This window comes from Anser brachyrhynchus, assembly GCF_964034855.1.
Source record: "Anser brachyrhynchus genome assembly, chromosome: 23".
In the NCBI taxonomy this organism is placed as follows: Eukaryota; Metazoa; Chordata; class Aves; order Anseriformes; family Anatidae; genus Anser; species Anser brachyrhynchus.
The window spans coordinates 3,933,044-3,954,868 of record NC_137716.1 but is presented as its reverse complement, the minus strand read 5'-3'; the positions used below and the strand labels follow the sequence as shown (position 1 = coordinate 3,954,868).

General features: G+C 66.9%; 2 protein-coding genes across 3 annotated transcripts; both read left to right on the top strand.

Annotated features, from left to right (window-relative positions):
* The first annotated feature begins 57 nt into the window (after positions 1 to 57).
* Positions 58 to 18,997, top strand: PIK3R2 (phosphoinositide-3-kinase regulatory subunit 2). 2 transcript variants are annotated; one of them, XM_080566025.1, is made up of 16 exons: positions 58 to 198; positions 5,548 to 6,255; positions 9,630 to 9,722; positions 10,260 to 10,322; positions 11,521 to 11,652; positions 11,854 to 12,055; positions 12,375 to 12,460; positions 12,791 to 12,896; positions 13,003 to 13,101; positions 13,241 to 13,421; positions 13,626 to 13,751; positions 13,991 to 14,133; positions 14,349 to 14,525; positions 14,802 to 14,873; positions 15,073 to 15,243; positions 15,573 to 18,997. In XM_080566025.1, the coding sequence occupies exons 2-16, from the start codon at positions 5,916 to 5,918 to the stop codon at positions 15,763 to 15,765; spliced, it is 2,184 nt and encodes a 727-aa protein (XP_080422151.1). In that variant the 5' UTR covers positions 58 to 198; positions 5,548 to 5,915; the 3' UTR covers positions 15,766 to 18,997. The 2 variants fall into 2 exon arrangements, with proteins under 2 accessions (XP_080422151.1, XP_080422152.1); XM_080566026.1 differs by lacking the exons at positions 58 to 198; positions 5,548 to 6,255 and adding an exon at positions 9,303 to 9,331.
* Positions 18,998 to 19,509: 512 nt separating this feature from the next.
* On the top strand, positions 19,510 to 21,632 carry IFI30 (IFI30 lysosomal thiol reductase). Its single transcript, XM_080566033.1, has 7 exons — positions 19,510 to 19,766; positions 20,508 to 20,687; positions 20,765 to 20,839; positions 20,921 to 21,016; positions 21,097 to 21,249; positions 21,336 to 21,404; positions 21,489 to 21,632. The coding sequence occupies exons 1-7, from the start codon at positions 19,641 to 19,643 to the stop codon at positions 21,552 to 21,554; spliced, it is 765 nt and encodes a 254-aa protein (XP_080422159.1). The 5' UTR covers positions 19,510 to 19,640; the 3' UTR covers positions 21,555 to 21,632.
* Positions 21,633 to 21,825: the final 193 nt, after the last annotated feature.

Below are 21,825 nucleotides of genomic sequence, written 5' to 3'. Positions count from 1 at the left end.
CGGAACCCTTCGGAGCCCTTCGGAGCCCTTCGGAGCCTTTCGGGGCGGTTCGGCCCCGTCCGGCTCCTGTCGGCCCTTTCCGGGGCGGGCTCGGGCCGTTCCGGCGCCGCTCGGGCCCTTTGGAGGCGGCCGCGGGGCCGGGAGGCAGCAGCGGGCTGGAGGCGAGCGGCGGCGGCGGCCCGGGGGGGCGGCGGAGAGGTGGGCACGGGGCCGGGCCGAGGGGACGGCGGGCGGGGGGGGGCCTGAGGGGGAGCAGCGAGTCCTGAGGGGGGGCAACGGGGCCTGGGGGGGGCCTGGGGGGGCTCTGAGGGGGGGCAACGGGGCCTGGGGGGGGTCCTGGGGGGGCCCTGAGGGGGAGCAGCGGGCCCTGAGGGGGTCTTGGGGGGGTCCTGGAAGGGGGCAGCGCCTGAGGGGGGCTTCAGAGGGTCCTGAGGGGGTTTTGAGGGGGTTATGGGGGGGGTGCAGCGGGCCCTAAGGGGGCTCTGAGGGGGGGGCAGCGCCGGAGGGGGTCCTCAGGGGGCCCTCAGAGGGTCCTCAGCGGGTCTTGAGGGGGGGCCTGAGGGGGCCCTGAAGGGGAGCAGCGGGTCCTGAGGGGGGCACAATGGACCCTGAGGGGGTCCTGAGGAGGAGCAGCAGGCCCTGGGGGGGGGGGGAAACGGGTCGTAAGGGGGTCCGCAGGGGGGGGGCAGGGAGCCCTGTGGGGGCCCAGAGGGGGGCACAGCGCCTCATCGGGCCCAGGCCCTGTCCCCCGTTGCCATCCCCTCCGTGTCCCTCGGCGGTGCCGGGGCTGTCGCTGCCCCCCCTCAGCCTGCAGGGCCACCCCCACCCCCCCCCCGGGTCCCCTCGCAGGGACCCCTCTGGGTGCAGCCCCTTCTGCCGGGGCTCCTGGGCAGCCCGTCTGAGGGACGTGGCCACTGCTCAGCTCCGTGGTGCTGGGCTCCGCTGAGCTTCCCCAGGCTCGGTGTCCTGGGGGGGGGCAGCGGTCCTCTGGGGGGGGTCGCTGACAGCTTGCCCCCAAATCCTGGTTCCCGGGATGGGGCCGACATGGCTCCTTGCAGCGGGGTCCGTGCCCTGCGTCCCTCCATCTCCTGGGGACGCTCCTCGGCCCCTCGAAGGGGAAGTTTCCCGCGGCCACGCGCTTGCGAAACGGAGGGGAATGGGGAATAAAAGCCTGGGGGGGACAAGGGGGGGGGAATCCTGCCTGAAGTGAGCGGTGCGGGAGCCGGAGCGGCACCAGCAGCGCCGTGCAGTGCCCGGTGCGGCGGGGGAATGGCTGCCTCGCCTGCCATTAACGCACGGCTTTTATTGCCGGAGCTGCTCTCTCGGGGCCGCTGGGGAGCTGGCCCTGTGACTTTCTCCGTGAGAGCGAGAGGATGGAGGCAGCTGAGTAAATATAGCCTAAACCGTCGCTTTCCTGGCCGTTCCGCCCGCCCTTCCCTCGCATGCGAAGGGCTGGGGTGTCCCTGAGGCTGGCTTGGCCTCTGCTCCAGTCCCTGCCTCTTCCATGATGTGGGAAAGTCCGAGGGGTGGTTTGGTTTCTTTGGTGACTCTGAGCTCTGACGCGCACGAACCCTGCTTCCATCTGCCCCTGCGGCTCGCTGCTGGCGCTCGGCGATGCCTCGCTCCTCCTGGGGGCGACTGCTGCCCCCAGACCCTCCTTTTTTTTGCTTTTTACCCCTTAGGAAAAGGGGTTGGGAACGTGGGATAAACCCTTTCTGCCCCGTCGCTGGTTCTCGCCGGACAAAAAGCTCTGGGCTGGGAGAGAAACCGCAGCTCAGCTGGAATGCAGCGGGGAGCGGAGCCAGCTCGGAGCAGCGGCAGAGTGCCGGCGCTTCGGTGTGTTTACAATAAAAAAAAAAAGAGTATTTATAATATCGGGGGCTCTTTTAATTCCTCCGAGAATATCTGGAGCCGCGGCTTGGCGCTGAAGCGACGGGGTGAGGGAAGATGGAAAGCGAGCAGAGGAAGGGAACGGCGCGTTTCTGGGGCTGCGGGGTTTCGTGCCAGCCCGCACCCCAAGAACGCCGGCCTGCTGCCGCGGTCGCTTCCCACCTTGTGGGGTTGCTCCGTGCGACGGCTGTGTCAGGACGGCTCCCGACAAATTGTCGCACAAATCCCGGATCCCGCCGGGAGCGTGATTTTAAGCAGATGGGCCCGCAGAAGCGGATGTGCTTTTTTTCGTGTGCTTTGCTAGAACTGTAATTTTTGAGGGAAGTAACAAAAGCGCAGCTACTGGCTTACTTCGGGGGGGGGGGAAGGGAAAAAAAAAAAAAAACCTAAACCCTGCTCCGGGACTGTTCCTAAAATGGCAATAGCGTGTTCTTTGTGCCTGGGGACTGGTGTCAAGGGAGCCTGGAGCAAAGGGACCTGGCGCGAGGCACGTCGCCCTTCTCCGCTCGGTGCCGGAGAGCGAAAGCCTTCAGCCGAGCGCAAGGCTCCTGCGGTGAGGAGGAGGAGAAAGTTCCTGAGGCGGGTGAGACGGGACGAGCTTCAGCGGGAGCAAGAAGGCCCCGGGTGGGGAGAAGCCTGAGCAATTTCTCCAAAACTTCCCGAAGCGTGAGGTAGGCAGCGGTCACGTTAAGGCGGAGCAGTAAGCGCGCCGCGTCCCCCAGGGAGCTGCTGCTCCCGGGGCTCTGCCGCCAGCCACATCAGAAGCGGGTTTTGGTGAGAAAAGAGCTGGAAACGGCCTCGGCTGCCCCGCATCCCTGCTGTGAGGCTTGGGGCAGAGGCAGCCCCGGCTCAGGACAGCGCTCGCTGCTCGGAGGGAAGCGCTGGGCAGCCCGGAACCACGAATCCCAACCCCGAGCCGATTTTATTTCTCCCCCTGGTTGCATCGTCCTGCGTTCTTGCAAAGAAAGGTTTCTGCTCCTTCCTTGCAACCCCCTAACACGCGGTGCTTCGCGGCTCAGGGCTTGATTTGGTGCTGGTCCCCCCCCCCCCCCCCCCAAGGATCTGATGTAACTTGGAAGCGTTTGAGCCGTGTAGGCTGTCATAAACATTCTTTTTAAAAAAAAAAAAAAAAAACATTTTTATGCATTCTTTCTCCTCGCCGGAGGGAAAGCAACGCTTAGGCTCGCTTCAAGTCGAGCTGCACTTTGAACTGTGCTTGGAGCTTGGTCGAGAAGCCCGGGGACCACATTTTAAGCGTTCAGATGCTTTTATTTACGCGCCGGGCACCCACAAAAAGACTCGTAATGTGTTTTTTGTTTGGAACTGATGCGTCGAACAAAGGGAGTATTGACAGCGGTTCATGAATCGCGCGATTGTGCCGTCGATTTACCGAAGGTATTCAGACGTCTGATGCGGGGAAGGGGGGTTCGGAGGAGCCCACCAAGTGCTCGCCAGCACAGGCACGCGAGGTTTCATCCCCGGGAGCTGGGCGAGCCTGGAGCCGGGCCCAGCCGAAATCTCGCTGGCGGCCCGGCGCACGCAGAGCCCCCGCTCCGGAGGTGCGCTTGCAGCGGGCAGGCTCGTGCGTGTCCCACGCTCCCAGCACCTCCTGCCTCCTTCCCAAGCTCGCCTTCCCTCCAAACATCTCTTTAAGGGCTCGGGGAAAGGCGCGGTCCCTTCCCCCTCCCCAAAAACACCTCGATTCGGCCGCCTGCTCCCCGTGGGGGGTTTTGCGGGGAGACGGCGATTCCCCCCCGGAGAGGTGGTGGGGGTTTGCAGCCGGGTGCTCCTCGCCCTCCGTCACCGCTCCCGGCACGGGAAGGCAGGTGAGCCTGGCGCTGGGCAAATCCCCCCGCGGTTTTTGGGTGCTGGGGCGTGGGGAGCAGGGCAGCCCAGAGCCAGGTCTCCGAGCACCTCCTGGCCTTGTGCAAGAGCCGGCGCCGGCTGGAGGGAGCCAGAAGCTGCGGGACCTGCTCCTCGGGGAGCCTTGGAGCTCCGGGGCCACGCTCTGCTTTCCAAAGCCACGGAACGAGTTCGCCTCGGTGCCACAATCGCGGCGCGGAAGCCGGGGAGGTGCCGGCCCCGCTGCCTCGGGGCACGTTTTGGGCTCTGTCCTCGCCGGGACCGATCGCTCTGCGTCGGACCCTGGTAGGCAGAGCTCGGAGGGGCGAGGGGCAGGCGTCGGAGCGTGGCCGTAAATAAATCTCCGTGCTCCGGGTTGTCAAGTAATATTTTCCTGGCCGGGGCCGCATTTGGGAAATGTGGGCTCCGGCGACGCCGGGGTGCGCTGCTTCGCCCCATCTCCCGAGGGTCCCTCGGAGCCGCGTGGCCCCGGGGAGCAGCTCTGCAGCCACCCGGGTCGGGCTCCGAACTGTTCCCCACCAGCTTGGAGCCTCCCTGCGAGCCTTCAACCCCCCCCGAGGGCTCTCTGCTCATTCACGGAGAAGTCGGCCCGGCTGGGCCGCGTGCCTGAGCTCCGGCAGGCAGCGCAGGCTCTGGCTCCTGCGCGGGTTTCGTGTGCCGCGGCCTCGCTGCGCCTCCCTTTGTGGGGGGAGCGAGCCCCGCGGGGCGCCCCCTCGCCCCCTCCTGCGGGGGCTGCCGCAGCCTCGAGGAGCTCGGAGGCTTTTGCGGCTGAGGTTTGGGTTTCTGGGCCAAAGCAGCTCGGGCCATGAGCAGGACCTGCGGTGTTTCGGCGGCTCCCGGTGTCCCTGGGAGCGCTGGGAGCTTTCCGGCCGCCCCGTTGCCTTCGAGGTCCCTTCCTCGGCGCTGGGGCTTTGCCCATTTCAGCCCCAGGGAGCTGGAAAGGGCAGGGAGGGGATGGGAAAGGGGCCGTGCCCGGCCGGTGGGAATGCCCCGGCTCACGCAGCCCTCCAACAACGTGTTACAACCCGGGTTTGTTCTTTTCGGTGGCTTTCTGGGCTGGGCAGGCATCCTGTCCTTCCATTTCTCTCTATTTAAATAACTCAGAGGCAGTTTGCAGCTCTAAGCAGACTTGAAGGCTTCTAAAGACGTTTTTTTACCCCCCCCCCTCGCTTCCATCTCTGAAGAAACCCTGCGTTGCCTGCACTTGACGCTCTTGGTGCTTTTCACAAGTCCAAAACTTGGCTTTGCGCGGTTAACCCCCGGCCGTGGGCAGTCACCTTCAGAAAGCGACTCTGGGGGGTAGGAATCCGTGGGGAGACGTGAAGGTGAACTGTGAAATTCAGTCGGTTTCACAAGAAAAGGTTAAATCCCGTTTGTTTTGCTCCTATTCAGGGCCTCCAGCTGGTGGCCGCGGGGTCGCCCTTTTTCTCTGCGCGCAGGCGCCCGCATAAAGGCCGGTCTGTGCCTCTCGTCGCCTTCTTGTTTGCCGAAGCGCCGCGAGGAGAGCAGGCTGGGGCAGCAGGAGCGAGAGCCTCTTCGGGATGCGGAGCCGGTGGCGGGCGGGGAGGAGGTGTCCCCTCCGCCGAGCGTTCCTGCGAGCTGGCTCCTCTCCCGCTTTTTTGGAGTGCAAATTCGCTCTTAGCAGGCGCGTCCTGGCAAGGAGCGCCTGCATGCGGGGCTCGGCGGGAGCCTGGCCGGGCGAGGAACGAGCCCTGCCTCGCCGGGACGAGCCCCCTGCTCCGAGGCCCGGGGGGGGCGCGGGCGGTGACACATTGCCTTTTCCTCTCTCCGCAGGCGCTGGGGAGGGAGAAGCAGCATGCCCCACGGCTCGCGGCTCGAAGCTCTTGCCCTCCAGCCTCCAGGAAAGCCGCCTCTCTTCCGCTGAACCGGACCCAGATCTGTTTCTCCGCCGCATGCCCGCTCGCGAGTGCTGGATTATGTTCGTCTCCTTCTCCCTCTGCTCCATCATCTGGCTGAACCGCGGCTTCAAGCTGAGGAAAAGGGGCTGCACCTAAGCACGCCGGGACCGGGCTCCTGAGGCGCCGCTTCGCGCAGGGACCTCGGGAGCGCCGATGGGGGAGAGCTGCCCCTGAGGGCTCTCCTCTCCGCCCCAAAGCGCGCCGCCTCGCCGCTCGGAGCCGCCTCTCCCCGTGGCCGAGAGGATGGGCAGCACCGACGGCTTCCAGTACCGCGCGCTCTACCCCTACCGCAAGGAGCGCGAGGAGGACATTGACCTGCTGCCCGGCGACATCCTGGTGGTCAGCAAGGGGGCCCTGCAAGCCTTGGGCTTCAAGGACGGGGACGAGCAGAACCCCAACCAGATCGGCTGGATCCTGGGCGTCAACGAGCGGACCAAGCAGAAGGGCGACTTCCCCGGCACCTACGTGGAGTACGTGGGGCCCGTGAAGATCTCCGTCCCTTCGCACCGGCCCCGAGTGCAGAGACCCCTGCCCGCGACGCCGGGGGCCGGCGGCTGCCGGCTGCAGGAGGCTCCGGAGCAAGGTGAGCCCTGCCGCGTGCCTCCCCTGCTGCCTGGGAGCCGGGCCGCTCGGGTTTCGTGCGCTCACGCTCGGCCCTGACCGAAAGGCAAGCCCTTTGCTCCTCCCGCGCACCCGTCTCCTTTAGCGGAGCTTCTCGGGGCAAGCCTCATCCCACCCTAAGCTCTCTGAGCTCCTTCTCCGGCCCGCGACCAGCCCGATGGATCCCCGGGGCCCCTCTCCCTGCCCCGCCGAGGTTTTGCCCCGCTCCCTCCCTCGAGGAAGAAGCCCCGACCTCTCCCGCCCGCCTCCCCGCCTCTGCCTCCGCGGCGCCCGGGGTGTCGCTCCCTGCCAAGCGCCTCCCGGCCCCGCTGAGACGCACAATTCCTCCTCTCTGGGCAAGAACAGAAAAGTCAGGGTAGAGAAGAGGACCGCCCAGAACTGCAGCTAGGTGCTTGCCTGCCTGGCACCGCTCCCCGTCACCAGGGCCGGGGCCGGGCAGGGCACGGGCACCGCGCACCTGGGGCGGCAGCGGGGCGCAGCCGGGCTTGGCACGGCTCCGGCAGGCGAGCTGCCGGCCCCGGCGCTGCCTGGAGAGCTGCATCCCATCCCTCTTTTTCTTTTTTTTTGCCTTTTTCTTTTATTTCTGTCCCATCAGGCTCCGGATGAAACCTCTCTGGGGGGTCCTGAGGGGTAGAAAGGAGCGCCAGGCGGGGTGCTGGGGCCGGGTGTCTCGCTCCTGTGCCCCTGCTCCCGCGCCCGTCGGGGTCGGGGACGTCTCCACGGGGTTGGGAGCACGGTGGGGGCTGCTGACCGGAGTCCCCCCGCTCCCAAGCTGCCCGCCCAAGGCTCGGCTCCTCTCGGCAGCCCGGGGCTCGCTCCGTGGTGGCCGTGTCGGCCCTGGCTGCACCCAGCCCTGCGCTCCCGCGGGGGCTGGATTTGTGCCTGCGTGGGGCTCCCTCGGCCTCCTCGAGCAGGGCTTGGCCGAGGTGCGTCCAGGTGGTCACAGCCGCTGCCCCGTGCGGGGCTGGGCGCAGAGAGCCCCGCGGCGTGGAGGAGGATCCGTGCCAGAGCTCCTGACACGTGGAAAGGACGCGGTTGGAAAAGAAACCAAGAAGCCGTCGGGGCTGCGTCCTGCCCCAGGCCGGAGCCGCGTGAGGATCGGGTACCGGGGGGGTGCCAGCTGTGTCCCCCCCCCCCTTTGGGGACACCCCCACGGCCACCTGGGACCCCCGGGGCTGCGATTTGAACACCCGAGGCCGTTTTTACACGCAGCACAACACGGTGCTGGTGGGCAGACGCGTTTTATTTATTTAATTTATTTTTTTTTTGCAACCGAGGAGTTGTACGGGAGCCAAGGCCGCGTGAGCTCTTCGCGGTCTGCCTGCCCCGCTGGGGTGAGGCCTGCCTGGGAGGTGCGCAGACGGCTCCTGGCTGCCCCCGCTCAGCTCGCAGCCGCCTGAATTCCTGCCCTGCTCCTTCCTGGGGCTGTCCCGGCCGCCGGTGATCCCGCACCCCCTCCGCCGCACGCCGCGCACGGCCGCGAGGAAGAGCAGCGAGGCCCGGCACTTTGCGAGGCTCAGTTTCTGAGCCGCTGGCATTTGTGTTCGCCTTCTGCAGAGAGCACGAGCAGAAAACGCAGCTCGGAAATATTTCCGCGGCCGTGCTGTGAGCGCCCTTGTTCCCTCGGCCCTGCCCGGAGCACGGCGGGCTCAGCACCCGCTGCCGGCCGCGGCGCGGGCCCGGTGAAAAGGCCGGCTGCTGCCTGCTGAAGCGGCGCGTTCCCGGCCGGCCCACGTGGGGGGCGCAGCTTTTGCTTCTCTTACTTCTCCCTTCCTGAGGGTCAGGCCCGGAGCTGCCAGCCCTGCGTGGCTCAGCCCCAACCAGCACCGTGGAGGGCACCATCCTGCCCCGGGGACGGGGTGACTCCCTGCACAGCCCCGCTGTGGTGCGGGATCATCCGGCAGCAGCTCGGGTCCTCGCCAAGCTGCTCCTTTCTCCACGGTCGCCGCCTGGAAGCGCTGCCCCGAGCTGTTTTGTCCCCCCCCCACGGCGAGGCCGTGGCTCCCGGCGAGGCCGTGGGGGCAGGAGGCTCAGCCAGGCACTGCCCTGCAGCTTGCCACCGGGCAAGCTGGGGTCACAGCCGTGACACCGGGGCCGCGTTTCACAACAGGGAGCGGCCTTCTGGCTCTGCCTCGGCCGAGCGGGCCGTGCTGGGCGTCCTCACGGACCGCCGACTTCCCCCGGTGCCGTGGGGGAGCCTCCTGCCCTGCCTGGTGCTCAGCACGGAGCGGGGCCGAGCCCGGCGCTGCTCTCGCTCCCGCTGGCAGCCTCGCGGCCGGGCGTGCGCGCTCCTGCCCCGGCGTGCGTCACCCTGAGCGCAGGGAAGGGTGCCCGGGGCCCTGCCGAGCCAGCCCCGAAGCCACCGCGCCGCAGCACGTAGGCTCCCCGCGTTGGCAGCTCCTCCGCCCGGCCCCGTGATCAAGCTGCAGCTCTCCCAGCTCCGGCTCCAGCTCGCCGAGAGGCGCCTCGGGCGCAGCAGCAGCAGCAGCAGCAGGCAGCCCTGCCGGGCGGCGTGCCGCAGCCCTTCCCACGCTGCCCCGACCCCATTACGGACCCGAGGCGGCGCCGAAACGCCGCTGCCCCGCGCGGGGCCGTGCCCTGGGTACCCGTGGGGAGGGTTTGGGAGCGCTCGGCTGCGGCGGCGAGGCCCGGAGGGGCTCGGGCACTCGGGAACCGCCGGCTGCCCGCAGCTCCCCCGCCAAGGGGCAGCCGGGTCCCGTGCCGCGGGCTGCCCGCGCCCTGTAACAGCTTGCACGGAGGAGGCCGTGGGCTAGCGGGGAGGGGGAGGCAGCGAGAGGGCTGGTTTCCATGTTCAGCGAGCAATCAAGGGCAGGAATTTGCTGACGCAGCGCTCTGTCTGAATTGCTGCATTAATCACAGCTCACCGCCGCGAGCGAGCTCCCCGGCCGCGCTGCTCCGCCAGCCCCGTGCCGCGTCCCGTCCCGGGCAGAGGCTGAGCCTGGCCGGAGCTCCAGAGCCCGAGTAACCCCTGCGGTGCCTGCCCCGGGTGTCCTTGGTCCCCCGGGGCGCTCGGGGAGGTAAACCGAGCTCTGCAGAAAGCGGCAGGGATCCCTCGCCGTGCGCACACCCCGCTGTGCTCCGTGGGGCTCCGAGCAGGGCTGGGCTCTGCAAGCGCTGTGCGGGTTTGGGGCCAGCTTGCGGGCTCCGTGCGGTGTTTGGAGGGCCGTGGGCTGGCAGCAGGGGCTGGGCTTTCCCCGCTCGGGGGTGCCGCTGCTGGGAGTAGCGTCGGTTGTCTCTAGCCCTGGATCTGCTGCGAGCCATCTGCTGCGGGCCGAGCTGCGTCTGACGCCTCCTCTCCCTCTCCCTCCTCCCCAGGGTCTCCTCTCCCCGACCTGCAGGAGCAGTTCAGTCCCCCGGAGATCGCGCCGCCGCTGCTGGTGAGGCTGGTGGAAGCTATCGAGAAGAAAGGTACGGGCCCGAAACCCACGGCGAGGACGGGGGGGGAAGGCAGCTGTTGTGAAAAGCTGCTGGCGTCGGACCGAGCTCAGTGGGACATGCGGGACGCAGCTGCCTGCAGGAGGGGGGCCTCCTGCTCCTCCCTGGCCTCGAATTCTGGTCCCCAGGGTCCAGAATTTGACCCCGCCGTGCCGTCCTGCTCCAAGGAGCTCGGGCTGTGGTGCCGGCTCCGCAGCGGGACGCCCACGCGGCCTGGCTGGGTGCTGGGCAGGCTCTTGGGGGCTGCAGAGAGGAGCCCCCCCACCAAACCCGTGCCGTGAGGGCGCTGAGCCAGGGCCCGGAGCTGCAGCGGGGCGTCGCGGGGGCCAAAGGGGGGGGCTGTGGCAGCATCTGCGGGCGCGCCGTGGGAGCCAGCTGCCCTGGACGCCGTCCCGGCCTCGTTATCCGCGCTGCGGCTCTCGTCCGGCCGGGCTGGCACCGGGCTGGCTCCGAAACGGCGCGTGCGAGCCGCGGGGCTCGCAGCTAACAGCAGCGTCCTCGCTTCCGCAGGGTTAGACAGCGAGATGTTGTACAGGACATCTGGCTCCGAACTGAGGCAAGCTCTGAGAACCGGTAAGAACCAGCTCCTCGCGGCGAGGAGGCGAATGGGCTCAGATGGAGGAGATTAGGGGATGTGACAGCGCCAGTGCTAATGCAATCCAGGCCGGGCTCGCCTGTCCCCGGCAGTTCCTGACTGCCGGCACGCTGCCTGCGGGGCTGGGCCTGCCCTGTCCTGCCCCAGCCCCCTCTTTGCGTGCTGGGGACGGGACGGGACGGGACGGGGGGATTCCTGCCGGGGCGAAGGGACGCAGCGCCAGCGGGGAGGCTCGCAGCCCAGCGGATCCCCCCACACGTCTCCTGCCGTCTCTTCGGGGCACCCTGCTCTCGGGGTGCTCTGGCGACAGGCTGCTGGAGGCTTCCCTGGCCCCGTCACGCCGCTAACGAGCAGGGGAGGATCTCAGAGCTCAGCTTGGTGGCTGGAGCCGTGGCTCTGCTGTGCCTGCGGCTGATGGCTCCGCCGGGGAGCCTTGGGAGCTGTCTGCCTCTCAGCTGGGCCTCCTCCAGCACCACGCTGGCTTGTTCCCTTCCGCAGGCGCTCCTCACGAACCCGAGCTGAGCGGTGCTGTCAGCTCCGGCCACAGGCATCGTGTGCCGTCCCGGTAGCCTGAGCCTTGCGTTCGTGGGGCGGCACGAGTCAAAGGGAGGCATTTTCCCCACGTTTTCCCAGTACGTGGCCGGTTGTCTCTCTCCCTCTCCACGCACGTCTCTAACAGCAGCAAGGAACAAAGCTCTGACCCGCGAAAGGCGCGGGCACCCAAAATTACCGCTACCCCCTCCTAGGGGAGCCCGAGCTGAGCCAGCGCGTTGTGGGGAGACGGGCACGTCAAGGAGGTCTTGGTCGCGTGGGCTGCTTGGCTCCAAGAGCTCCGCGCTCCCCCGCGGGCCCCGTGTGCCGCGTCCCAGGACCGCTGGCTGGCCGGGGGGGCTGCGGCGAGCGTGGGTTGCGTCTCCCGCAGGAGCAGAGGTTGCAGCGAGTTCAGAGCAGGGCTGTTTGTGCTGAGCCCCGAAGCCCAGCCAGGGTTTTGTGGCTGCTTTGTGGTCTGAACCAGGTGCCTGGCTTCACCGTGCCGACCCTGCTGCACGAGCCGCCGCCGCTTGCTGCGCTCCCGCTGCGGTGTGGGATGGGTGCGAGGCGCTGGCAGCACCGGGGCTGCTGCCCGGGCGCCCGGGGTCTGCGCCCACCACCCATGGGAGATCTCTGCCCTGGCAGATTGGAGCCTGGGCGACCTGGAGCCCTTCGACGTGCACTCCCTGGGCGAGGCGCTGCGCGGCTACCTGCAGGACCTGCCCTCCCCCGTGGTGCCCGTGTCGGTGCACGGCGACATCCTTCGCGTCCTGCAGGGTAAGGGCCTCCCCGGCCACGCTTGGGAGCGGGGAGGTGGGTGGGATGGATGCGTTTGGGTTGTTAAAACAGGTCCTGTCCCTGTGGGGTCCGTCGCACGGCCTCTGGTGCTGACAGCGCTCCCACACCGCGGCTGCCAGCGCGTGGAACGCGGTGCCGGCTGTCCCAGCCCCTTCCATCGTGCCTGGTTTCTCTCCCCAGAGGTCCCCCAGCCGGAGAATTGCCGGAAACAGCTGCTGCTGGCCCTGGAGTCGCCTGCGGTCCCGCTCCAGAACACGCTCACCCTGCAGTTCCTGCTCCGGCATCTGGGGAAGGTATCACAGCAGGCCGAGAGCAACAACCTCCACCCTCGGGCCCTGGGAGAGATCTTCGGCCCCCTTCTCCTCCGGCTGCCTGGCGCCAGGTACGTGAGGCTCTCGGGTCCCTGCTGCGTACCCCGTGCCGGCCGCTTTGCCTGCCAGGACGAGGAGCCCAGGCTGTAAGAGCATGTCTGCCCGCAGCCCCGGCCTCGCTGCACGTGGGATTAAACTGCTGGCAGCACGCAGAGCTGGGGCTCGAGGCCAGGGCAGGGCCCTCGCTTCTGTGTCAGCCTGCGCTCCGGCAGCTGGGCTGTGCGGGGATGAGCAGCTGACCCCGCTGACCCATTGCCCCGGGGGGGCACAGGGCGGTGCCAAATTCTCCCCAACTCAGTGCTGATCTCACTGGTTCCTCTCTCCCCGCAGCCCAGAGCTGAGCCCTGACTTCTCCGTGCTTTTTCTGGAGATGCTTCTGCAGCTGAAGGACTTGGAGCCGGAACAGCTGCCTCCAGGTACCGTCCCCAGGAGCCGAAACGCCCCCTTGGGGCCCGAGGCGCTGGCATTTGTGCTCCGTGGGTGGGGATTCTGCCTCCACGAGCAGATTGCCGAGGGCATTTCTGTAGCCCAGCTGTGCTCGGATGCAGCCTCGAGGTGCTGATCTGCTGCTGTAGATGTGCCTGGAGCAGCTCCTGGCAGCGCAGCAGCCGAGCGGGGCTTCCCAGGACAGCCACCGCGGGGAGAGGGGGACTTGGAGCTCCAAGGGCTTGCCCTTAGCGAGGGTGGGGAGCTGGGACTTGGGCCAGCCCCGCTTCAACCCTTCCTCAACCCTGCTTCTCTTCCAGCGTTGCCTCCAAAACCACCTAAGCCAAAGCCCAGCGCCGCCAGCCTGGCCAACGGGAACAGCGTGCCCTTGCAGGACGCCGAGTGGTACTGGGGTGACATTTCCCGGTAAGGGGGTGGCCGGCAGCTCCGCTCCTGGGCGCCCGCTCTGTCGGGTTCAGGGCAGCTCTGGCTGCGCCTCGCAGGCCGTGACGATCGTCCCTGTCCCTCGCAGGGAGGAGGTGAACGAGAAGCTGCGGGACACGCCGGACGGTACCTTCCTGGTGCGGGATGCTTCCAGCAAGATCCAGGGCGAGTACACGCTCACGCTCAGGTAGGGCGCCGGGATCTCAACACGTGTCCCCGTGCTTGTGGCGGCTGGGACATCGGGCTGGCACAAAGGGACACGTCCAGGCTGGTGCGGGGCCCTGCGGTGGTGATAACCACCCTCCGCTCTCCCCTCCCCTCTGCAGGAAAGGAGGCAATAACAAGCTGATCAAGATCTTTCACCGGGAAGGGAAGTACGGCTTCTCGGAGCCCCTGACTTTTGGCTCGGTGGTGGAGCTCATCACGCATTACCGGCACGAGTCGCTCGCCCAGTACAACGCCAAGCTGGACACGCGGCTGCTCTACCCCATCTCCAAGTACCAGCAGGTGAGGTCCGTGCTGCAGGGACAGCCCGAACCAGGGCCATCCATCATCCTGGCCCTCTGGTAGATGCAGCGCCTCTTCCCCGTGCTGGGACGTTGCTCTGTGGGGCACCCTGCAGGGCTGGTGGGGGTTTTTGGGGCCGGTTGCCTTGCAGGGGGGCTGCTGTAGGGCAAGAGCGGGTCCTGACTGAGGCTGTGTGTATGGCAGGACCAAGTGGTGAAAGAGGACAGCGTGGAAGCCGTGGGAGAGCAGCTGAAAGTCTATCACCAGCAGTACCAGGACAAGAGCTGGGAGTACGACCTGCTGTACGAGGAGTACACGCGCACGTCCCAGGTACGTGTCCCAGGGGGCACACACTGGGCACGGAGAGCAGAGCTTGGGCACCCCCTGCCCCATTTGTCTGCTCCTGGCTTTCGGGGGGGCTCCTCAGAGAACGGGCTTTGAAGTGGGGGATATTTTGACTGCACCGAGGACAGTGCTGGATTAGGAGGGGGGTGGGAAGGGGCTGCAGATGGGCGAAAACCTGCCCAAATCCTCGCCACTTCCTCAGCTCTCCCCTCTCTCCAATTCAGGAGCTGCAGATGAAGAGGACGGCAATCGAGGCCTTCAACGAGACGATCAAGATCTTTGAGGAGCAGTGTCAGACGCAGGAGAAGTGCAGCAAGGAGTACATCGAGCGCTTCCGGCGGGAGGGCAACGAGAAGGAGGTGCAGCGGTGAGGACTGGGGGCAGCGGTGACCTGCCCTGCCCGGGGAAGGGCTCCTGGGGCTGGGAGGATCATCGGGGCTCGGGGCAGAGCCGAGGCATGCGCAGTCCTCGTCGCTCCAACCGCCTGCTGCGGGCGGGAGCTGGCAGGCTGCCTCCTCCGCCTCCCCCGCCTTGGCTCACAGCTGAATTCCCCCCCCCCCCTTTTTTTGTTTCCCCTCCCAGGATCCTCATGAACTCGGAGAAGCTCAAATCTCGCATCACGGAGATTCATGACAGCAAGATGAAGCTGGAGCAGGACCTGAAGAAACAGGCCTCGGAAAACCGGGAGATCGACAAGCGCATGAACAGCCTCAAGCCAGACCTCATGCAGCTGCGCAAACTGCGGGACCAGTACTTGGTGTAGGTAGCTCCTGCCCCCGCGGAGGGCTGGCAGAGGGGCCCTGCTCCCCCTCCAGCCCGGCCCGGGAGCCATCCAGCTGGCTCCTCGAGGGCTTTGAGGCTTGTTGGACCGGCTTGCAGGGCTGCTGCGTGCAGCAGCGAGGAGCCCCGCAGCATGCAGCTTCAGGGAATGGCGGCTTCTCAAAGGGGGAGGCTGCTGCCCTCTGGCGATGGCTGCGTGAGCGCTGCCTGGCCCGGGCACACTGCCTCTCCTGAGCTCTGCCTCTCCTTCCCCAGGTGGCTGACGCAGAAGGGTGCCCGGCAGAAGAAAATCAACGAGTGGCTGGGCATCAAGAACGAGACAGAGGAGTGAGTGTCCCCGCTCGCGTGTCGGGGGGTGTGGGGGGGCTGTTCCAGAGCCTCGGGCAAGTCCCATCGCCCTGTCTGGGAGCTGAGGCCGAATTCCCTGCTGGAAGGAGTGCTGGCAGCTACCAGTGGGAGGGAAGACGCTGGGGGGCCACGTGCCTGAACCGAGGGGCCCTGACCCCCTGCGTGTGCTCGATTGCAGTCAGTACTCCATGATGGATGACGAGGAGGAGCTGCCTCATCACGAGGAGCGGACGTGGTACGTGGGGAAGATCAACCGCCTGCAGGCCGAGGAGATGCTGTGCGGCAAGCGGGACGGCACCTTCCTGATCCGCGAGAGCAGCCAGAAGGGGTGCTACGCCTGCTCCGTGGTGTGAGTACCTCCGTGCGGCCGGGGCTGCCGGCTCGACTCTGCGCTCTGTGTGACACGTGGGGAGCACAGACGGGCAGAGAGAGACGTGGCGGGATGGGGCTGGCACCGGCTGCGCTCCCGTGTCGCTCTGCCCTTCTCCTGCCAGATGCTGGAGCCTGGCGGAGGCGTCAGCTGGCAGGCCGGGCTTCCCCGAGGTCTCCCGTCTGCCTCAGCTCCTCGTGCCAGGGCCAGACGTAGCTTTGGGCTGCTCCTGCTCGTGCCCCGCCGCCGCTCTCCTAGCAGGGGTTCCTCGCTCGCCGCTAACCCGCGCTCCCTCCTCTCCCTGGCAGGGTGGATGGTGACACCAAGCACTGCGTCATCTACAAGACGGCGTCTGGCTACGGCTTCGCGGAGCCCTACAACCTCTACGCCTCCCTCAAGGACCTGGTCTTGCACTACAAGCACACGTCCCTGGTGCAGCACAATGACTCCCTGAATGTCACGCTGGCTCACCCGGTCCTTTCCCAGCCACCCGCCAGATGAGCAGCCCATGCACAACACAACAGCTGCCTTCAGCTTCTCCCCAGGGCACTGCTTTCTGGCTCTGGACTCTTGCACCCTGTATAGTTGAGTCTCTGTGCTCCTGCCCCTCCAGAGCCTCCGAGATGTCTGTGACCGTTCCTGGTGTCCCTTTTTTGGTCAGTAGCTGAAACCCGTGTTGGCTGGTGGGACAAAAAGCCTGGGACAAAAAGCCTGTTGACTCCCAGTGGGCTCCAGTCCTTAGGAGGTGGGATCCAGTTGTAATTGAACCGCTGTGGGCGAGCACAGCCCTTCCCCTTCCCCGACAAACAGGTCAGACCCCTTCTTGCTGGCAGGTTGCCCCGCTATGCATCACCGTAGAGCTAGATCCTGATTCCCCTGCGCTGTGGTGCAGGTCACTGCCCCGGCCCAGCGGCCGCTGGCGCTGCTCTGGGCGAGGGGCTCCCTGCCCGGGCGCTGGAGAAGGCAGAGGAGGAGCCTCGGCCGAGCGTACGCGTCCTCCGCTCTCACTTCCCTCGGTGACTTCGCGGGCTGGGGTGGGAGCTGGTGTCTGGTACGAGGGCTGCTGCTCTGTTGTGCAGAGACTCATTTCGGAAAGAGAAAAGCGCGTCCTCCGTGGGGCGGCGGGCGTGCCGGGGAGGGGGGCTTCGTGGCCGAGCTCCCTGCTCTGTGCTGTGCCCCTTCTCACTCTTGGTCCCTGGTGTCGTAGCCACCTCCCGAGCGTTGCTGCCTGGAGAGGGAGGACCCTGTCAGCGACGAATCTCTCCCCTTAGTTGTGCCAGCCAAGCTGTGAAACCCACCTTGGTACCCGTGTCTTTCCCGGCAGAACCTGTGGGACGCACAGCTCTTTGTTCCTGGTTGTCTTTGGTGAATCTCTGCGAGCGTAACCCGTTGAAGCTAACTGTAGCTCTGTAAATACGGTTCTTTTTGTAATCAGCTGCTTACCCAGCCCCGGCGTGTGCTGAGCTCCCACTACGACCTGCAAGCGCGTGGGCAGTGGCCGGCCGGGCTGCTGCAGGCTCGGGTCCTGCCAGCGGGAGCAGGAGGGGGCCGGAGCCCGACGCACACTACGAGCCCTACGCAAAATGAAGGACCTCTCCGCTGCAGGAGGACGGTATCTCCGCTGGGCCGAGGGCCTTAGCACGTAGAAACGTATATGCATGATGTCGAACTGTGTATGCGAAGCACTTATATTCATGAGTACTGTATGGGGACTGGGGGGGGCGGGTCGCTGCAGGGGTGCCCCTCGCGGCTGGCCGGCGCGGGCAGGGCCGGTGGCGTCTTTGCAGAAAATGCTGAGCGCAGAGGGCGCGGGGTGAAGGAGGAGGTGCGGGGTGGCCCTGGCGGGTCTTTAAAAGCTGCACCCGAGCCTGTGAGCCGAGGCCGGGGTGGTTTCTGCTTTACGGGCTTATCCTGTCTGCCTGGAAAGCATCGATCATCCTCTTGATTTGCCTGAGAGGCTCTTCCCCTTCCCTTCCCGAGACCTCCGGAAGGGCTGGGGGATGCTGTAGGCTTTGCTGCTTCTGCTTCGCGTCGCGGCTCGCTCTGCGGGGCGCCCCGCACGCTCGGTGCCGGAGCACGGGGCGTCCGCATGTGCCGTGCCCGCGCCCCGTCCTCTGTGCACCACCTGCAGCTGGCTCTGCCCTGTTCCTGTCACTCGCTCTCCTTCCCCCGGTCACCTCAGCTGCTCGCGCGGGTCCGGGACGGTTCCCAGATCCTTTTGGATCCTTTGGGGGATCTGGGTTTGTTGGAGCAAACGTCACGTTCCCCTCGTTTGTGGCAGCTCTCCTGCGCTCAGCTGTACAGACCCCGCTCCCTGCTCTGTGCGCCCTGGGCTCTATTTTGGGGTTCCCCTCTTTTGTCAGCGTTCGGTGCTATGGCTCGGGGGATCGCTTGGCAAAAGCCATCCGTGGACGTTCAGGGAATGGTTTGAGCTCAGACATGCGAGATGGGGGCGGGTGGGAGCAGGGCCGGCAGCCCCCGTGCCCGGAGCCCTCCCGGGGTCTGTGGGGTGCTGGGACACCCCAAAGCCTTGGGCCGGGCTCCTGCCCTGCGGGGTGGGCTGCAGGCAGCGGCTCCTCCAGCCCCTCGCCCCTGCACGACCCCACCTAGGTGAGCTCGGGGCCGCTCACCACGCCAGCCACCGCGTCCGGGAGCGTCGCTGCTCCAGCCGCTCTCGGCGCTTCCCTGGGTGCTTCCCCCGGGCTTTGCTGGCCGAGGAAATTCCAGCTTCCCGTGACGGCGTTGGGTTTTTTCTTTTACCCTCCCGGCCAAATTTCTGCTTCTCCCCACGCTGTCCCTTTCCAGCCCGCAGCTGCAGCTTCTTCCCCACCACGGCAGCGTGGGCAGCTCGGTGTCAGCTCAGCAGGGCCGTGGTGGCCCCGCTGCATCTTCCAGTGCCGCCGTCGCTGCCCGCCCGCGCACGTCACTGCGGCCGGAGCCGCGGGGCTGGCCCCAGCAGGGCTGCGCTCGTGGTCTTGCGTGCAACGAGGAGGAACAGGCCCTTCCCCGGGGCTGCCATTTCCCCGACAGTGCTCGACTTGGCTCAGAACCGCTGCTTTGCCCCTCGCTCCCTCTCGGGTGGAAGAACCGAGCTCCCTGCAGCGCAGCTCCCCCGGAATAAGCTAGTTTGTGATTTGTCTTTTGATGCTTTCGCTCGTGCTGTCCGCGCCTGCGGGTTAACCAGGTAGTGATGTTGTTTTCGAGGCCCTGGGCTGTGCTTTGCTGCTTGTCACCCGCATGTCCCCCACCCAACCGCGCGCCCACGTCCCATGGGCGCACCGCGGCCGTCCCTGCTCCCCGGGGCACAGCTCGGCCCTTCGAGGGGGCGAGGGCGGCCCCCAGCGTCGCGGCGAGGTCCCAAGAAACGCGTCCAGCCCCTCCTGCTTCGGGTCGGCTCGCATTGCTCCGAGCTCCCCGACGTAACCCCGAGGGCTCTCGTGTCACTGGAGAGTGGCCGGAGGTGGCACGGGTGTCCCCGACCGCTTTGTGCTCGGAGAGGACGTGGCGGCTGTGTGAGCGCTACTGAGATTTTAGTTCGTAGGTATATGCAATAATAAATACTCTAACTTGCCACTTCAGCTGTTCGTTACCAGCAGTAGTTCTCTATGCTCTTTCTGTTGATGTTTACTAATGTAAACCCAGTATTTGTTACTGTAAGGATTTTTGTACGGTACTTCAAAAAAGGAAAAAAAGGAGAAAAAAAAAAAACACAAATAAAACAGAATTAATGATGTGGCTGCGGGCGTTTCTTTGCGGGGGGCAGGGGTACCCCAGGGGACCAGAGGCAGGAAAGGGCAAATGTGGCAGCCGAGCCCAAAGGGGCAAGAACCGTCCGGAAACGCCTGGCTGCAACCAGCAGGGGAAGTACCAGCTTCCTCCTCCTCCGCCCCCAAAACCAAGCCCGGGGACGGGTTTGGGCAGCACCCACGTTCCCGGTGCGGAGCCGTGGGGCTGGGGGTGCTTGGGGGGGGGGCTCAGAGCAGGGCCAGGGCTGCCCCCAGCCGCTTGGGACACGCCGAGCCCCGCAGCCTCCGCGCCGCTCGGGGTTGAATTTCAGCCCGTGACCTGTTGCAACCGGCCCGTGCATGGAGAAACAACACCAGCAGCGGGGCCGGGCTGGGCGGCTGCACCCCAGATCCCAAATGTGCAGGGTCTGCGCCCTCACCCCGCGACGCTGACCCTTGGCACATGCAGCGGGGCAGCAAGGACGAGGGGACGGAGCCGTGGCCCCGCGCGTGAGTCAGCAGCGGCGGCGTCACGAGGAGGAGGGCGAGCGGGGCAGGAAGGGTGCGCGGAGGCGGGCGCAGCCGAGCTTTAAAAGTCCTCCTGGGGACGGGCTCGCCTCTGCGCTGGCTCCCGGCCACCCCGCCGTCCCCATGGCCCCCGCGCTGCCGCTGGCCCTGCTGGCCCTGCTGGCCCCGGGGCTGGCGGTGGCCCTGCCCGGCTGTGACTACCCGGCCCACCTCTGGTGCAGCTCGCGGGAGATCGCCGTCGCCTGCCAGGTCAGAGCCACGGGGCTGGTGCCAGGGCTGCCACCCCCCCGGCTGCGGTGACAGCCCGGTGCGGGGGGACGTGTCCCACCGAAACGGCGCGAAGGGGAGCCTCTGCACCTGCTGGTGCTGAGTGGGGCTGGGGCCGGGTTGTGCGGGACCACGGCTGTGTAGTGTCAGTACCCGGTGCCTGAGCCGGCTCAGAGCATCCCTTTGGCACGGTGCAGGGATGCTCGGGGTCCCCGCATCCAGCTGGCCCCGCGGCACTCCCTGACATCCCCGGGGAAGAGTCGTGCTGCAGCCGGACCTCGATCCGTCCCCCCGCTTTGTTGCCACTTCTCCTTTTTCAGCACGAACCAGCTTTTCAGCTTATTCTGCCGTGAATTGCCAGATGGTGAGACCTGCGATGGCGGGGCTGGCAGCACCCCGTGAGCCCGGACGGGCTGCAGCCCACCCGGCGGCGGGTGCTGTGCTCTGCCCAGGCGAGTCCTGGCTCCGTTGGCCGCACTTCTCCCCAAAATACATTGGGGAAGTTCCTGTGGAAAGCCCCAGTGCTGTGTGCCGGCGGCACGTGTAACCCTGCAGCCGCAGGAGGCCCCCAGCCTCTCTCACTTCCCTCCCAGCCCCGGGGGCTGCATGCACAGCCCCTTCTTGCCCCCATCCCAGCAGCTTTACCCCATCCCATGCACACACAGATGGCTGCAGCCTCACCCCGTTGCAGCCCTCTGTACCCCAGAAACCTTCTGCACGCAGGCGGAGAGCCGCTGCGCCAACCTCTCGCAGCCCAGGGCTCCTCCCGTGGAGCTGAGCCTCTACTACGAGAGCTTGTGCCCGGCATGCCGCGGCTTCCTGGTCGAGCAGCTCTTCACCACCTGGCTGCTGCTGCCCAGCGAGACCATGAACATCACGCTGGTGCCGTACGGCAACGCGCAGGTAGGAGCCGGCGCGGCCCCGTGCCGTGCCCATGCCGCTGGTGCTGCCGGCCCCGCTCAGACCGGTTCGTCCCGCAGGAGAAGAAGGTCGGCGGCAAGTGGCAGTTCCAGTGCCAGCACGGCTCGGAGGAGTGTTTGGGCAACATGATCCAGGTGAGCCGCGCTGTCCCCGTCCTCATCCCGGTGCTGCGAGCACCCGGGGGGGACCCTCACCGCTGTCCCCCGTCCCCGCAGGCCTGCCTGATGCATGAGGCCGAGAACTTCACCACCTACTTCCCCGTCATCTTCTGCATGGAGTCGGGCACCTCCGCCACCAAAAACCTGGAGGCCGTACGTCCCTGTCCCCGTCCCCCCGCCACGGGGCCGCCCCCGCCGCACTGACCCGCGCCCTGTACCCCCCACCCCGGCAGTGCCTGCAGGTCTACGCCCCGCAGCTGGACGCGGGGCGCATCGCCGCCTGCGTGCAAGGGGACCTGGGGACCGCGCTGATGCACCGCAACGCCCAGCTGACGGAGGCGCTCGACCCGCCGCACGAATACGTCCCCTGGATCGTCATCAATGGGGTAAGGGGTGGGGGGGGAGCTCGGGGCGCTGGGGGGGGGCCATGAGGAGCCCTTTATGACGAGCCCCCCGCCCCGGTGTCCTGCAGAAGCACACGGACGAGCTGGAGGAACAGGCGCAGCGCTCGCTGCTGAGGCTGGTGTGCCAGCTCTACCAGGTGGGACGGGGACACGGGGGTGCCGGTGGGGGCTGTGGGGACGTGCCCCCCACCCTGCTGGCACTACTCGCTGCTCTGTGGCAGGGAGAGAAGCCCGAGGGCTGCCAGAGCGCCGCGGCACCGAAGCCCAGGGCTGTCTGCAAGCACTGAGACACGGCGGATGTGGGCGTCTGGGAGCGCCGAGATGAGCGCAGGGAATAAAGAGAAACGTGTTGTGGAACGAGAAAAGCCTCCGGAGTGATTTGCTGGACGGGGAGGGGGCTGGGGGCTGGGGACGAGGCCCTGGGGACAACACGGGGCCATTGGGGAGCTCTGCCTCGCTGCGTGTCATGGCGGCCGCCTGCTCCCCTGTACGTGTCATGGCGGCCTCCAGTGGTTCTGTACGTGTCATGGCGGCCGCCTGTGCTTCTCTGTACGTATC

Bases quoted from the DNA above. Each gene is read 5' to 3' on its own strand.
- IFI30 (XM_080566033.1), top strand. From the start codon at position 19,641: ATGGCCCCCGCGCTGCCGCTGGCCCTGCTGGCCCTGCTGGCCCCGGGG. The intron at 21,017-21,096 runs GTACGTCCCTGT...CCACCCCGGCAG, and splicing joins CCACCAAAAACCTGGAGGCC to TGCCTGCAGGTCTACGCCCC. The intron at 21,250-21,335 runs GTAAGGGGTGGG...GGTGTCCTGCAG, and splicing joins CCTGGATCGTCATCAATGGG to AAGCACACGGACGAGCTGGA.
- PIK3R2 (XM_080566025.1), top strand. From the start codon at position 5,916: ATGGGCAGCACCGACGGCTTCCAGTACCGCGCGCTCTACCCCTACCGC. The intron at 12,461-12,790 runs GTACCGTCCCCA...CTTCTCTTCCAG, and splicing joins GCCGGAACAGCTGCCTCCAG to CGTTGCCTCCAAAACCACCT. The intron at 13,422-13,625 runs GTGAGGTCCGTG...TGTGTATGGCAG, and splicing joins CCATCTCCAAGTACCAGCAG to GACCAAGTGGTGAAAGAGGA.